The following is a 14,842-nucleotide window of genomic DNA, read 5'->3' on the forward strand; positions in this document are numbered from 1 at the left end:
TCACATTTTATTATAAAACTAATACTTTAAAAGTATGACTCACATCCCACCAACTTTTTCAACTCACTTTTCATTACATTTCTTAAAACTCGTGCCAGGTTAAAGTGTGTCAAAATTTGAGGGACGGAGGTAGTAGCATTCTAGGTCCTGTTTCCCAACGTCCACAATGGCATGTCATTAATTAATATATTTATTTTTTCTCATTTCATATATTCTAATTAAGTTGACATTTAAATAATTTTAAGTTACAAAATTGCATTAAATTAGGAAACAATTACATTGAAACAAAAAATTGTATGATTAAAATCCAAAAATTTACATAAATTATTGATTGAAGGGACCAAAGCGTGCCTAAATTTGTTCAATTAATTAAATCAAATTGGAGTCAGTCATGTTGTTGTTTAACGTGTGCGGGCTCACGATGGTCAAACTGCACCTTCAGATACATAGGGCCTCAACATTAGATACTGTCATTTTTTATAAGTCTTTTTCTAATTAGTTTCTAAGAAAATTCACTTCCTTATCATCTTGTTACATTTTGTATTTTCTAACCAACAAAAATCTACTACAAGTGTTTTACATGTAGAATCCAAAAATTGTACTATAACCCTTTTTTGGGATGCAAAAAATGGTGAAAAAGTAAGAAGGAAGAACAGGTGAAAAACAAAAGGGGAGACAAGAGCCTTAGTAAAGGTATTGCTTTGATGAATTATTGCTAGCGGATATTATTTAATAATGTTTGGTTGGTGAAATGCTTAAACAATAATTAGCATTAAACAATTGGAAGGTGCAATGTAAGTGGCATCCAATATAAAAAGTTACCTTACAAAAGTTTTTTAGTCACGGAACAACTTTTCACTTTTTATGAACTTATTATGATGTATTTCCTACCCCATCCATGAAATAAAATTAATTATGATTTTGGAATATTCAATTTAAAATATCATTTACAGTACTTTTTTATTTTAAATAAATAAATGAGTCGCATAATCTACTAAAATTTTATCATGTGGAAATTATATTGCACTAATTTTTTTAATATAAATTTTTTATATTTTTTAAAATTGGTGTAAGTTAAAGTAAGACTATAAATAGGGGTAAGCCGTAAGAGGGAGTCTATCCGAATTTCAAAATTTGGCGCTCTTTTGCTTAGATTCCACTTTCTCGATAATTGTTGGTTAATTAATTAGGTATTGCAACTTTGTTTGATTCTTAATTATTTTGATATAGTTATACTTTTAAATACTGTTTTTATAAAATAAGAATTACTCCCTCCGTCCCACATTTAGTTATGACATGGATTTTAAAAAATTAGTGGAGTGTGTAATTAATGAAGTGAGATGGAGGAGTGAGATGGTGGAGTGTGTAATAAATGAGGTGAGATAATGGGGTGTGTAGTAAATGAAGTGAGTTGGTTGAAGGTGGGTCCCTTTTTGACTTGTTGGTTTTTTATTTTTGTTTTAGTTTATTTTTGTGTTAATAATGGTATTTTGGTGTAATTTTAGTGAATAATGGGGTAAAATTTTATGTCTAAATATGAAAAATTCTAAATGTGTCTATAAATGTGGGACAAACTTTTATGACAAAATGTGACTATAAAACTGGGATGGAGAGAGTATTTTCTATTCATTCATTTAGGAGTATTAGTAAAGCCCAGGTTTATTGGGTCAAGAGGAGGTCTTCAAGCCAGCCCAGATATTTGGGAAGCCCGGTCCAATAAACACGCAGATTTTATTTTAAGATGGCCTTTACACATGGCGTATGTATTCTCTCCTTTTCTAAGTTAATTGATTCGTATTGCTTTCTAAAACGTACGAAGTGAAATGATTCATTTCATCTTTTGGCAAAAATTAACTTTGTTTCTCTCTCTTAATTTATTTACTCTTATTTTATTTAATTTCCTAGTACTTTATTTTTTAATTCAAATCACTAAACATTTTTTATTAATTAGAAGAGAAAGAGATAAAGCAGTTGAAATAATATGAGTGGATAGCGCGTCGGCCCATATAATTAGTAGTGTAATGTGCGATGAATTTTTTAAAATAAAATAGACGTAGACTAATTTTATGAGACCGATTAAAATGATAACAATGGACTATTTTGGGGGGATAGTAGTATAATTTTTAGTGCGGGAATTTTGACAACCTTCACAATAAGAGGTTTTTATTTGAACGATAAGATTATGAAAAGGCTAGAATTTAATGAGTCTAACTAAATCCATCAATGTAAACAGTGCATTATTAAAATGGATTATTTTCAGGTCAAGCTATATTAAATTTGCAACATTTTAAATAGATTTACATAGTTCATTCAAGGCCCAATTACGGTTCGATCTCTCGATGGCCCAATAGCATTGCTAGAATATTTGGGCCGGACTAGAGGAGGTTCGGGTCGGGTTTCGTACTCCTCCAACAAATCAATATTTTTATTATTTTTGTTTTTATGATTTGTTTTTTATTTGTAAATTGAAAAAAAAGGGTTATGATATTAACTAGTTAAATAGTTTAATTACAATTAATTAAATGCTAATTAACTAGTTTACAGAAAATTGGACTTCTTTATCATCTTGTTACATTTCTCACTAATAATGACCAAAGCCATTTTTACGCTTTGCCCTTTTTATATTTTTTTTAATCCAAAAAATGTATTAAAAATGAGTATTTTACATGTAGGATCACTTTAATTTTATTGTCACGTCACTTGTAAATTATTAGTGACAAGAAGTGAGATTGAACAACTTTGCATCAATATATATATATATATATATATATAGGGGTGTATTCAGATTAAAACCATAATTTATATTAAAACATCAAACCATGTAAAATAATGTACATTATACACACTAATAATGTACATTTTATTCATGTATAATGTACTGTCAGCATAATGTACAGAATTCATATAATGTAAATGTACATTATTAGTGTGTACATTATTTAAAACAGTACATTACACATGAATAAAATGTACATTATTAGTGTATATAGTGTACATTATTTACATGGTTTGATGTTTTAATATACATTATGGTTTTAATCTGAATACACCCCTATATATATATATATATATATATATATATATATATATATATATATATAGGATTGTGATCAATTGAGATTATTTAGGCTAATTGAGAAATGAGATGCAATATCAGTCACTCATTTTTATTAAATGGGTGGTCCAGATTTTGCCACACAATAAATATTTTTAGATTAATTAATTATAAAAGGACAAAACGGTAATTTCATGTTTTAATGAGGAAGGGGAATTGCAATACCAAAATCAGTTGAAACCACGATTGATGAAGAATATCTCGGAGAGGCGGAGGCGGATCTTCTGATCTAGGCGGCGGCGGGCAGATTCTGTGAACCTCCAGCGGCGGAAATGGCGGCATTGTTTCCCCTCCTAGCCGGCAGAGTCCCCGGCTGCCCGCTCCCCGCCGCTTCGCTTCTTTCACTCTTCTCTCCGTCGAGAATGCCACGTCGGAGCCCTCCGCCACCTCGCAACTCACTGCCTCCGTCGGATCTCCGCCTCAGCTGATCCTCTCTCACCGCCACATTTAATTCCTCAGTCTCACCACCTGCGTCGTACTCTCTATTTCTCTCTCTACCTGAATTTGATATAATTGGGGAAAATCTACTCAGCTTATGATTTATTCATTTCATTTTGATTGGAGATCGCTCGCTGCGTTTTTCGGCTAAACTAATTGAACTGAGTGATGCATATCTCCACATTTTGATAAATTAGGGTTCTTAGCTTCCGTTGTTTGATGTGTATCAACCGCTAAGTGTTCTTTGATAGATTCTTCATCTTATTCCGAGTCTACGTCGATGAATGGTGGAGGTTGTCTGGTTTGATTTTCGTTAACATGAATTTTTTGTGTTATGTTGGTGATTTATGCTCTGTTGACATGATTTGAAAATCTGTTGACATGATTTATGTTACTTGGTAAATATTCTATGTTGTTGTTATGCTCTTTGTAGACATTCTGTTTGATTAACATTATTTTGTTGTGTTATGTTGGTGATTTATGCTCTGTTGACATGATTTATGTGTACTTGTTAAATATTCTGTTGACATCGTATGTTTGAATTGGTGTATTCTAATTAAACTGGACATTTTGATCCTAGTAATTTGAAGCATGTTCTGATATTTTGCCTTACATAACTTATAACAATTGTCTAAGAATTTTACAAGAGTGGAGCCACCTCTTTAGATATAACTATAGGTGTAATTTTATGTTTTAATTGAAGCTACTTGAGAAATCAGCTCATTAATTCTTGACCGAGGAAGTAAAGGTTAGTCTAAGTGGATCAATGTTTTGTTGGATTTTCTTGAATGTAAAAGTCCATATGATATAACCATGATGAGAGTCCTTAATTTGACATAAAAAAAAATTGGTTAGTTATTGGCTAAGCAAATGATCACAAGGCCTGATAAGGTTAAGAATCATGGCTGAGTTCGGAATCCATGGATACTTTAGGTGCAGACTGTTTAACCCTTTTTTCTTAATTAGTTCTGAGTTTTTAAGGGAGAAGTATGGGTTATGAACTCTTTGTTGACATTCTGTTTCATTAATATTATTTTGTTGTGTTATGTTGTTGATTTATGCTCTGTTGACATGACTTGAAAAATCTGTTGACATGATTTATGTTTCTTGGTAAATATTCTGTGTTGTTGCTATGCTTTTTGTTGTCATTCTGTTTCATTACCTTTATTTTGTTGTGTTATGTTGTTGATTTATGCTCTGTTGACATGACTTGAAAACTCTGTTGACATGATTTATGTTCCTTGGTAAATATTCTGTGTTGTAGGGTCTGTTATTCCAATTTGCAAGCCTATTCAATTATTACACCTTTTAATTACACCTCTTAATTACACTCTTTTCTTAATTACACTCTCTTCTTTTCTTTCTGGAGGATACTACTTCATTATTGAAGCCTATTCACAGTCGTAAATTTGATGGTCCTTAACTCACAGGAAGTGGAACTAAAAAAAAAAGCAATTATGGTGTAGACTTGGCAGGGATAACATGTTATGTTAATTCACAACTGCCCATGCTCCAGATGTGGTTAGTACAAAAGGAGGTGCAAGTAACAAGAAAAACAGGATTAAGTCAAGCATAGAGAAAGCAATTGAAAAAGAAAATAAACCTCATAGGCGTTGTGGAAAGTGTCATAAAGTTACTGATCATAATGCTAGAAGTTGTGACAGAAAGTAGACATGATTGTTTTTTTTTAATAGTCAGAGTTGTTTTTTAGTTGTTGACATAGACTATAAATTATTGACATTTTTATATCTTATTTTACTCTCTATTGACATCTATTTATGATTCTGTTTTTTTTTTTTTTTTATTTTAAGATTTGTTTTCTGAGTTGTAAACCTTTATACAAGGTGTTGACATTTGGTTATGAGTTGTTGACATTTCAATATAAGTTGGACCTGCCTTGCTTTCATGCTCCTTCATGTTTTAAAGGTGCACATGTCAACAACTTAAAAATTATGTCAATTATATATACTGGCGATGTCAACAAGTAATATAATTATGTCAACTATGGTGCACATCGTGACAACGGCACATACCAGTCATGTCAACTACGCCTAATATCGTGTCAACTACACGCACAAGTCATGTCAATTATGTTACAAGCCATGTCAACTACACCTACAAGCATGTCAACTATATTACATAGTATTTTAACTACACATAGAATCATGTTAACAAAAATTATAAGTCATGTCAACTACGTATAGACCCATGTCAACTACGTTACATACTATGTCAATTACGCACAGAATCATTTCAACAGCAATTATAAATCATGTCAACTATGCACAGAACTATGTCAACAATAATTATATCAACTATGGTGCATATCTTGTCAACTGTACATGAAAGTCATGTCAATTACACGTTAAAGTCTTGTCAGATATATTACATACTATGTTAACCACACATAGAACCACGTCACCAAAAATTATAACTCATGTCAACAACAATTATAATTCATGTCAACTACGCACAGAACTATGTCAACAATAAGTATAAGCCATGTCAACAACAATTATATGTCATGTGAATAACAATTATATCAACTATGTTTCATATAGTGTCAACAGTACATAAAAGTCATGTCAATTACACGTTAAAGCCGTGTTAACTATATTATTTACGATTTTAAGTACGTATAGAACCATATCAACAACAATTATGAGTCATGTCAATAACAATTATAAGCCATGTCAACAATAATAATAAGTAATGTGAATCATAATAAAATTAACAGAAAATATACATTCATTCAAAAGTAAGAAACCACAATAGTAGCTGTTTTGAAATCCATCCCAAAACAAGAAAGTTAACAACATTAGCATAAAGTTGCTAATTTCACAAGTCAGAATGCATAATAATCATTTTAAATCCAATCCAAAAAATAAGTTAACATCAAACATTAAAATCAGTTTTTGTTCACTTCCTCTTTCTACAACTAAACAATTTCATGTATTTGTTGTTTAGCTTAAGCAGTTTGTCCATGTTTGCTTCCATCCAATCATGAGCCAATTGTAACATTGGCGATCTCTGGTTATTGTAAATTGATGCAATCATCGTGCATCAATATCTTCCCCTGAGTACTTGGATAATCTTCAGACTACGCGCAGAGAAGCCGATATCCCAATCACTGCCATTTTTCCAAACATAGTTCCTCATGTGCCTCATCAAATAGACACCGCAGTCCTTTATGTTTGTGGTTGTCGCCCATTCTAAATTCAGAAAGTTGAATGAAGACTTGTTTATATTTTCTGAAAGATCTAGCAATTTCTTCTCTATGAAGTATGCTTCGAACATATCTTTCTGCAAAATATATAAATAACTAAATTAAACTACACATACAAAGCATTTCAACACAATGTAGAGAATATGTCTATAACATAGATAAAAGCATACCATTAAGTCAATATCAATGTCATAATTCTTCAACGGATCTGTATCTTTAGCTGGCTTCATATTATCTATGATGTCAATTGTTTTTCTTCATCTAATATACTACAAGGTAGTAATGATTATCTGCACAAACTGGGAAGAAGACCTGTATGACATGAAAGATAAAATTATATTCATAGAATACTTGTTCATATTCTAACATAGATATTATTGTTAGATCTTATTACCAAATCAATTTTTCTCCAGTTGAAATCTGGTCTTCTTTCAACCTCATTATCTATCTGAGAAATAAAATTTTTCTTTGCTGACGAAGCATCCCAATTTTCCTGCCGATTTGTTACATTGAAGTTTTGCATTTAACATTTTTGGTTAGGGAGACATCTGACTGAAATAGTTTACATATAATTTAAGATTACTTACACATGGAGATGTACTCATGAAAAAGCGTGAAAGTGATGTTGTTGACCTTTCATTTTCTCTGTTGTTCAGGTGTGAAGCCCACGCGTTAATTACACCCACATTAATTTCAACATGGGGCTTCAGTGATAAAAACATTTCCTTGGTCGCCCAAGTAAAATCGTCTTCATAAACGCATGCATTTCTGAAATGAAGTTATTCAAATGACATATGAACAATATTCATAAATTATGTTTACTGCATAGAAAACTAAAAATACCTTTTAAATCAATGAAATAATTAAATAATGCATACTCATTTGTTCCTTCTGTTTCTAGTAGGTAGTAGTAGACAGTTCTTTCATAAGATTCCAGGTATGTTTTTGTATCTACAGCTCTTATGTCAACTGGAGAGCATAAGAATGGGTTGGAATGCGTTTTATCATCATACCTTTTCTCACTAGCTTCTGTCAGTGGAATCTCAGAGAATGGAACAACAGTCTTCTGTCAGTGCAAATAAAATTCATGTTAGTTTCAATTAAAAATCATGTCAACTATATATACTAGCTATGTCAACAACTAGTATAATTATGTAAATTACTGTACGTACTATGTCTGCTACACATAGAACCATGTTAACAGCAAATAAATTTCATGCCAACAAGTCAACTACATATACAAATCATGTCAACAACGATTATAAGACATGTCAACTACACATACAAATCATGTCAACAACGATTATAAGACATGTCAACTACACGTACAAATCATGTCAATAACAATTATAACCAAATGTCAACCACACTTTCAAGCCATTTCAACAACAATTCAGTCATTTTATAAAAACAAGTATTAATCTGCTAATGCTAATCTGCTAGGAATGTAATCAATCTTGAAATGTAGGACACTCTTGAAACCCAACTCCTTCACAGAATTAATCTGTTCCTCATTCAGTCTGCTTATTGCATCAACAAAATACATCGGCTTCCTTTTCACTATAAGCCTTTGAGATAGATTTTCAGCAATAACAATCTGTTTTCCATTATCTACACTTTTCTTTTGCTTTTTCTTAACAATAATTAACTCTTTCTGAGATATTGAGGTACTCCTTTTTCGCTTGGATGTTCTTCTGTTTTCTGGTTTAAAATCAAACATAATAAAAATCTATATCAATTATACAAAGTATTATGACAATAACAAGTGTACTCTGTTGACATCAAACGTGTGTATATTACTAAAGTTATTTCATTAGATATACCAAGCACAATTAACAGAATTTCAGGCATTAACTATGCTCTGTCATTAACAGGTATTTTTCATATATAGTTAGAACAAATATTATTACTATTATGTCAATAGTTAAAGTTTATAATGTTGACATAACCTCTCGATTATCTTATAAAGTTTATGGCAAGCATACTCTGTTTACAAAAATAAGACTATGTCAATAGTATATTATTATAGCTATGTCAATAGATATAGCAAGCACAACTAACAGAAGTTCATTTATGAAGTATACTCTGTCAATTAAAACGTATATCCTATATATAGCAACCACAATTATCTTATTATCATTATTATTATGTCAATAGTTAAGGTTTATAATGTTGACATACCCTGTCGATTATCTTATAAAGTTTATGGCAAGCATACTCTGATTACATAAGTATGACTATGTCAACAACTATTTAAACAAGCTTACAATATGTCAATAGCTATTGACATACTACTACAACTATACATATGTTTTCTACAGTCATCCTAACAGTCATTCAAACAAGCATACACTATGTCAATAGTTGTTGACATACTACTACCGCCATAAAATTGTATGTTTTCTACAGCCATCCTAACAGTCATTCAAACAAACATACATTATGTTAATATAATTATGTCAACGCCTATTCAAACAAGCATACACTACTGTTAACAGTATAATATTATAGCTATGTCAATAGCTAGTATATAAAATGTCAATAATCTTCAAAATTTAAACAAATCCTTAACTGGAAGGTAATGCTTGATCTCTTCCGTTTTTTCCAGCAACATTGTTCGTTTCCATCTCTTCCGATTCTACCATCGCTAATCAACAAAAAAATTCAGCAGGAATCGAATTCATAAAAAATGAAATTTAATACACCAAAATCGAAGTAATATACTTAAAATTTGAATCAATTTCTTAACCTGAAGAAGTCGCTTCAACCGTCGCCGATTTCAAATGCCGATTCTCTTCGACCGCTGCTTCAGTCAATTCAACTTCAATCGATGTTTCAACCGATTCTTTTCGATTTTTCTCTTCAATCGTCATTCTATAAAACTCTGTATGAATGTTTACGGTTTGAATTGTGAAGATTACCGAGTTTTTGCAGATTTTGAAGGGGTTCGAATTGCACGAAGGTTCGAAGATTTCAGCAGAGTTTTAGAGAGCTTTTTGAAATTGGATTGAAACACGTTTTTATGTTTTCAGCTTTTTTATTAATAAAATTACAATTATACCCCCTTGTTGACATTATTTGGTATTTGTTGACATTTTCTTAATCTTATGGATTAGTGGCTCATATTGCATCTCATTTCTCAATTTAGCTAAATAATCTCAACCTAACAAGACCCTATATATATATATATATATGGAGAAATTTTGGTAATATTTTTTAAGTGGAATTATTACGTTTACGTTACATGGAGTATACATCTAACGTGGGCAATTTCGTAATATTTTTTAAGTGGAATTTTGATGTGTTACATAAAGTAATAATTATATCGTGACTAATTGAAGTGATGCAGATTGAAGTACTAATTAAGTTTGATTTAGCTTAAAGTGAATTCAAATCAGAGAAAATTGATTTTGGAGTTCACTAATCTTCAAACAGATCAACTTTAAATATTAGTAAGAATTGATGGATTTAATTCAGATTTGTTCATTATTGTACAAAACTAATCTGTAAATTGTCTACATTTGAATAAAAAACAAATTGGAAAAACAATTAGTTATTGTTGTTGTCGGTAAGTATATTAATATATTTATTTGACTAAGCATGCAATAAAAAGAAGAATTATCGTTCCAACTAATCTCACGTATTAGCTACATCTTGATTCTTAACAGTGGATTACTATTCGGATTAGTGTTGCATTAATCTGTATATAAATAAAATGATATATAGGTCAATCACAGTGGAATTTATTTATGTTTTCTTTTCAACCTAATTATAGTTTACATTTAATTATATTCGCGTGATAGCCTATATTTCTATTTTTATTGTATAATACACTATACACATATATTTTAAAGATTACGCTCAAAATTATTAAATTTCAATTGCATGATATAGCTAAAGTCTAAACTAAATTGAGCAAATAAAATAGCAAGTATATATACTATTGTCTTTTTCATAGTTAAATTGATTTTTGTAGACATAGACTTAATAAAAGTGAATTTAAACCTAACTGTATGAAGTCACCCACCAAACATTTAGGTAATTCAACTCAATTTTTGGTTACTTTGCTACGTCTCCATGATAAAGTTAAATTTTAATTCAAAGAAGATTCCTAATTAGTTTTCAAATATATATGGATTTTGAAGGCCTTGAAGCAATATCAACACAGCCCAAACACTGGGAAAGCTCAAATATATCTCTCCATTCACTATTCAATGCTTCATGTGTGCAAAAGAAAAATAAATAAAAAATCTTAGTGACTTAATGATTTTGCTAATAGATTTTCAATAGTATTGTTTGTTCCATATATTTCTCAGCAATTAACACCAACATGGAAAACAAAACAATGATACCAACAAGGAAATCAAAAACAAAACCAAAAACATTTGAAAATTACAGTAGTAAAACATCCATATCTCAACATGAGCTTTTGAAGAAGAGGCAATGTACTTACCTTTTCCAACATGTCTTCCATTCTTCCATTTCTGATTTCAAGAGTTATACTCCTAAGAGAGTAAGCTTTCGTGAAAAATCATTGCTAAGAGATTCCAGCTGTTTTCTCAGAGATACTCCAACTTGTTTACTAGAATTTACTTAAATACTCCAACATTTCGTCCAAGGCTACACGAGACAAAATTCATATTTAAGTAAAATATGAATTCAAAAATTAATACTAGTATATAATGCAAAAACAAATGGACATCTAAATTATTATTGACAATCAAAGGATCTCACTAATAACGCTCTATTTCAACTTTAAAGTTGCGATTTGCTAAGCTCATCAGAAAATTGACCTCATCGTCGATCCTGTTGAGGATAACGGAAACTTTAAAAGATACTTCTTCTTCTCCTTGTAATTCCTCTTGTTCCTCGACCATTCTCTTCGCACTTATCACTGACTCTTTACTGCAATGATACATTGTCACGGTTTTCAGTGTCGGAATTTCACCAAGTTTTGCAGGGAACTCCTTCAAAGATAGCTCGTAAAGATTAAGGTGCTCGAGGCATGGGAAGTGAGAGCTCTCCGTCATCCACCATTCCAAGCCACTGCACAAGCTAAGTTGCAAAAATTTGAGACTGGGGAACTGACCTTCCAGTGTTTCCCATTTACCTGTTGTGAAATATCCACCGTCCAACTTGAGCTTTTGAAGAAGGGGTAATGCACTTACCTTTTCCAATATGTCTTCAATTCTATTTATATACGTCCAAAGAGTCAGACTCTTAAGAGAGTGTGGAAAGGTAAGCTTTTGCAACAAAGCACTCCTACCACGGGCTTTGCAGCTGAGAGATTCAAGCTTTTGCAGACGTTCGATGTTGTGGAGACAATACTCATCACCATACTCAATATCCTCATAATCACCAGAATATGTTCCCTCAGGTATGATGAAAAATAGTTCCAATTTTTTTATATTGGGAATTCTACGAACCATCATCTCATCACACTTAAAATTTCTTACTCCTTTGAGGGTTTGTAGGTTCTCCATGATCACAATCTTGTCATGAGGAGGATCTGGGAGATGCAATCCTCCAAGATCTGGAAAATGTAAATCGACATACCTAAGTTCAGACATGTTCCAAATTTCAACGGGTGCATTCATTAAATTCAAGGTTGATGAAGAATGAAGAATTAATGTCTGAAGATTCCATAGGAGATTGATTGAAGAAAGAAGTTGGGAAGCTGCTTCATGACAAACAACAAGAAACCTCAAATTCAAATCAACCAACTTGAACAATTCTCTCTTGGAATACTGTGGATGGGAAAATATGTCATATGCTCGCAATGTCCTCAACCATTGTAAATTTGGCAACATCTGACCACTTTCGTAATCACTTATAACATATGGTGTATGTATCCTGACTTTAAAGAATCCCTTCTTTAAAGTGCTTCTCAGAATAACTACAGGGCGTTGGATAGTCGTGCCTAGAGGATTAAGTTGCCCGACCACATGATAAAACCTCTCCTTTTTAGCTTCTCTCAAGCAAAGGTCTCTCAACAAATCATGGATTTTCAAGTACTTCATGCTTCCAGTTTCCCCAAACCCGTGAACAAGAGTTAGATTTCTCGCAACCAGTTCATCTAAGTACTCTTTAGCTATTGTTTCCAAACTTTTGCCATCTACTGGTTTGACAAATCCTTCAGAAATCCATAGCTTGATGAGTATTGAGACTCTAATTTCACTATCCTCCTCAAACATTCCCATATATAAAAAGCACGGCTTAAGATAAACTGGCAAATGGTTGTAGCTCAACTTCAGTATTTTCAAGCAATGCATACCATCCTCTGAATTCACTACTGAATTTATGCTTCCCTTAATAGATTCCCAACATTCTGTTGTTCGTTCCAATTTTTCCAAAAGACCTCCCATCACAACAATTGATAATGGAAGTCCTTTGCAACTCTCCACAATCTTCTTTCCAATTTTCTCCAATTCTAAAGGACAACTTTTCCCCCCAAACACAATTTTGCAAAACATATTCCAACTACCTACCTCATCCATAAATTTCATTTCAAGACCATAATTGTTATCCAATTGAGATCCCAAATTTGATAGCCTAGTTGTTACCATTATCCGACTACCATTACCATTGTGAGGAAAGTAGAGTTGTATCTTGTCCCATGCTTCAATGTTCCACATATCATCCAATACGACTAGATACCTTCTATATGATAAACATTTGTGGAGTGCTACTCCTATATCATCTTCACTCATTTTACCCAACCTTTCCTTCTCTACTTTATCAACTTGAGATAGAATTTCATAAAGAAGTTCTTTTGTGTCATATTGTTGAGAAATTGTAACCCAGGCACATTTATCAAAATGACAACTATCAACTGTTTTTTTATAAACATTTGTGGCAAGAGTAGTCTTACCAATTCCTCCCATTCCTACGATTGGGATGACTTGGCGACTCTGTTCTCCATAAACGAGCTTCTCCATGAGTTGAAGCATGACATCATCAAACCCCACCATGGCTGTGCTGTTCGTCCTAGAGAAAGAAGATGTTGAGGAACCACCAGAGACTTGTCTATGATATTTGAGTGCAACGACCTCCATCACTTCTTTCTTGATTAAGTCCATGTCTTCTATCACCTTTTGCAAACTCTCATAAAAGTCTGAAGAGGTTGAGACTTGTATCTCTAGCTGATCTTTGATTGCAATGATCTTTGATTGCAATGAATCTGAAGAGGTTGAGACTTGTATCTCTGGCTTGTCTTTTCTGAAATATGCACGAATCTTTGCATATGTTGAGGAATTAGTAGATGGCGAGACTTGTCTCTGCAACTGATCTTTGAATGCAAAAATCTCCATCACTTCATTCTTAAGCAAATTCACTTCTTCTATGAAATTCACCACCTCAGTCTTGGGATAAAATTCATACATTTTGGAATCAGCACATGCCAAGACTTGTCTTAGCAGTTGATCTTTGAATGCAAAAATCTCCATCACTTCATTCTTGATGAAATCCATGTGTTGTATCACTTTCACCACAATCTTATACAAGTCTGAAGAATCTGAGACTTGTCTCTGCAGATGATATTTGAGTGTGGAGATCAAATCCATGTGTTTTGTCACCCTTTCTTCTACCAATTGAATGTCTTGCATCAAATCCCGCAGACTATCATACAAATCTGCAGATATCGAGATATCTGAGACTTGTCTCAGCAGCATACCTTCTTTGACTGCAACAACCGAATCCATGTCTTCTATCACGTTCCTCAAAGCCTCGTACAAGACTAAGACATCAGGACGAAGCTGTTCCACAATGTGAGGTTCGATTGCATCTTCAGCCGCATAAACTGCATCAGCGATGCGCATCTCCAATGGATCTGCTTGATCCCCCTCAGCATAAGGAGACTTGTAACCTTCGAGAAATTCCTGTAAAAACATAACAATTTCAGTCAGAGATTCTACTTGTTTTTTGTCCATAGCAATTGGGGGCGAAGGATGATGCTCGATCTGATGAATGGTCTGCATAATAGAAACCAGAGCTGCATAAGCCGCCATCGAAATAATTTTTTTTTTTCCAATTTTTTTCAGGTAGTAGGAAATGAAGATAAGAAT

The 14,842-nt window shown here is 32.5% G+C and overlaps 1 protein-coding gene across 1 annotated transcript; it reads right to left on the bottom strand.

The window, feature by feature from the left end:
- Window positions 1-11,018: 11,018 nt before the first annotated feature.
- Window positions 11,019-14,842, bottom strand: LOC148924013 (putative late blight resistance protein homolog R1A-3). The gene is made up of 2 exons (XM_089060331.1): window positions 11,573-14,842; window positions 11,019-11,399 (listed from the first exon to the last, which is right to left on the bottom strand). The coding sequence occupies exons 1-2, from the start codon at window positions 14,783-14,785 to the stop codon at window positions 11,373-11,375; spliced, it is 3,240 nt and encodes a 1,079-aa protein (XP_088916457.1). The 5' UTR covers window positions 14,786-14,842; the 3' UTR covers window positions 11,019-11,372.

Source organism: Salvia hispanica, chromosome 6 (genome assembly GCF_029641045.1).
Source record: "Salvia hispanica isolate PSC_SH4W2 chromosome 6, Shi_PSC_v1, whole genome shotgun sequence".
NCBI lineage: Eukaryota > Viridiplantae > Streptophyta > Magnoliopsida > Lamiales > Lamiaceae > Salvia > Salvia hispanica.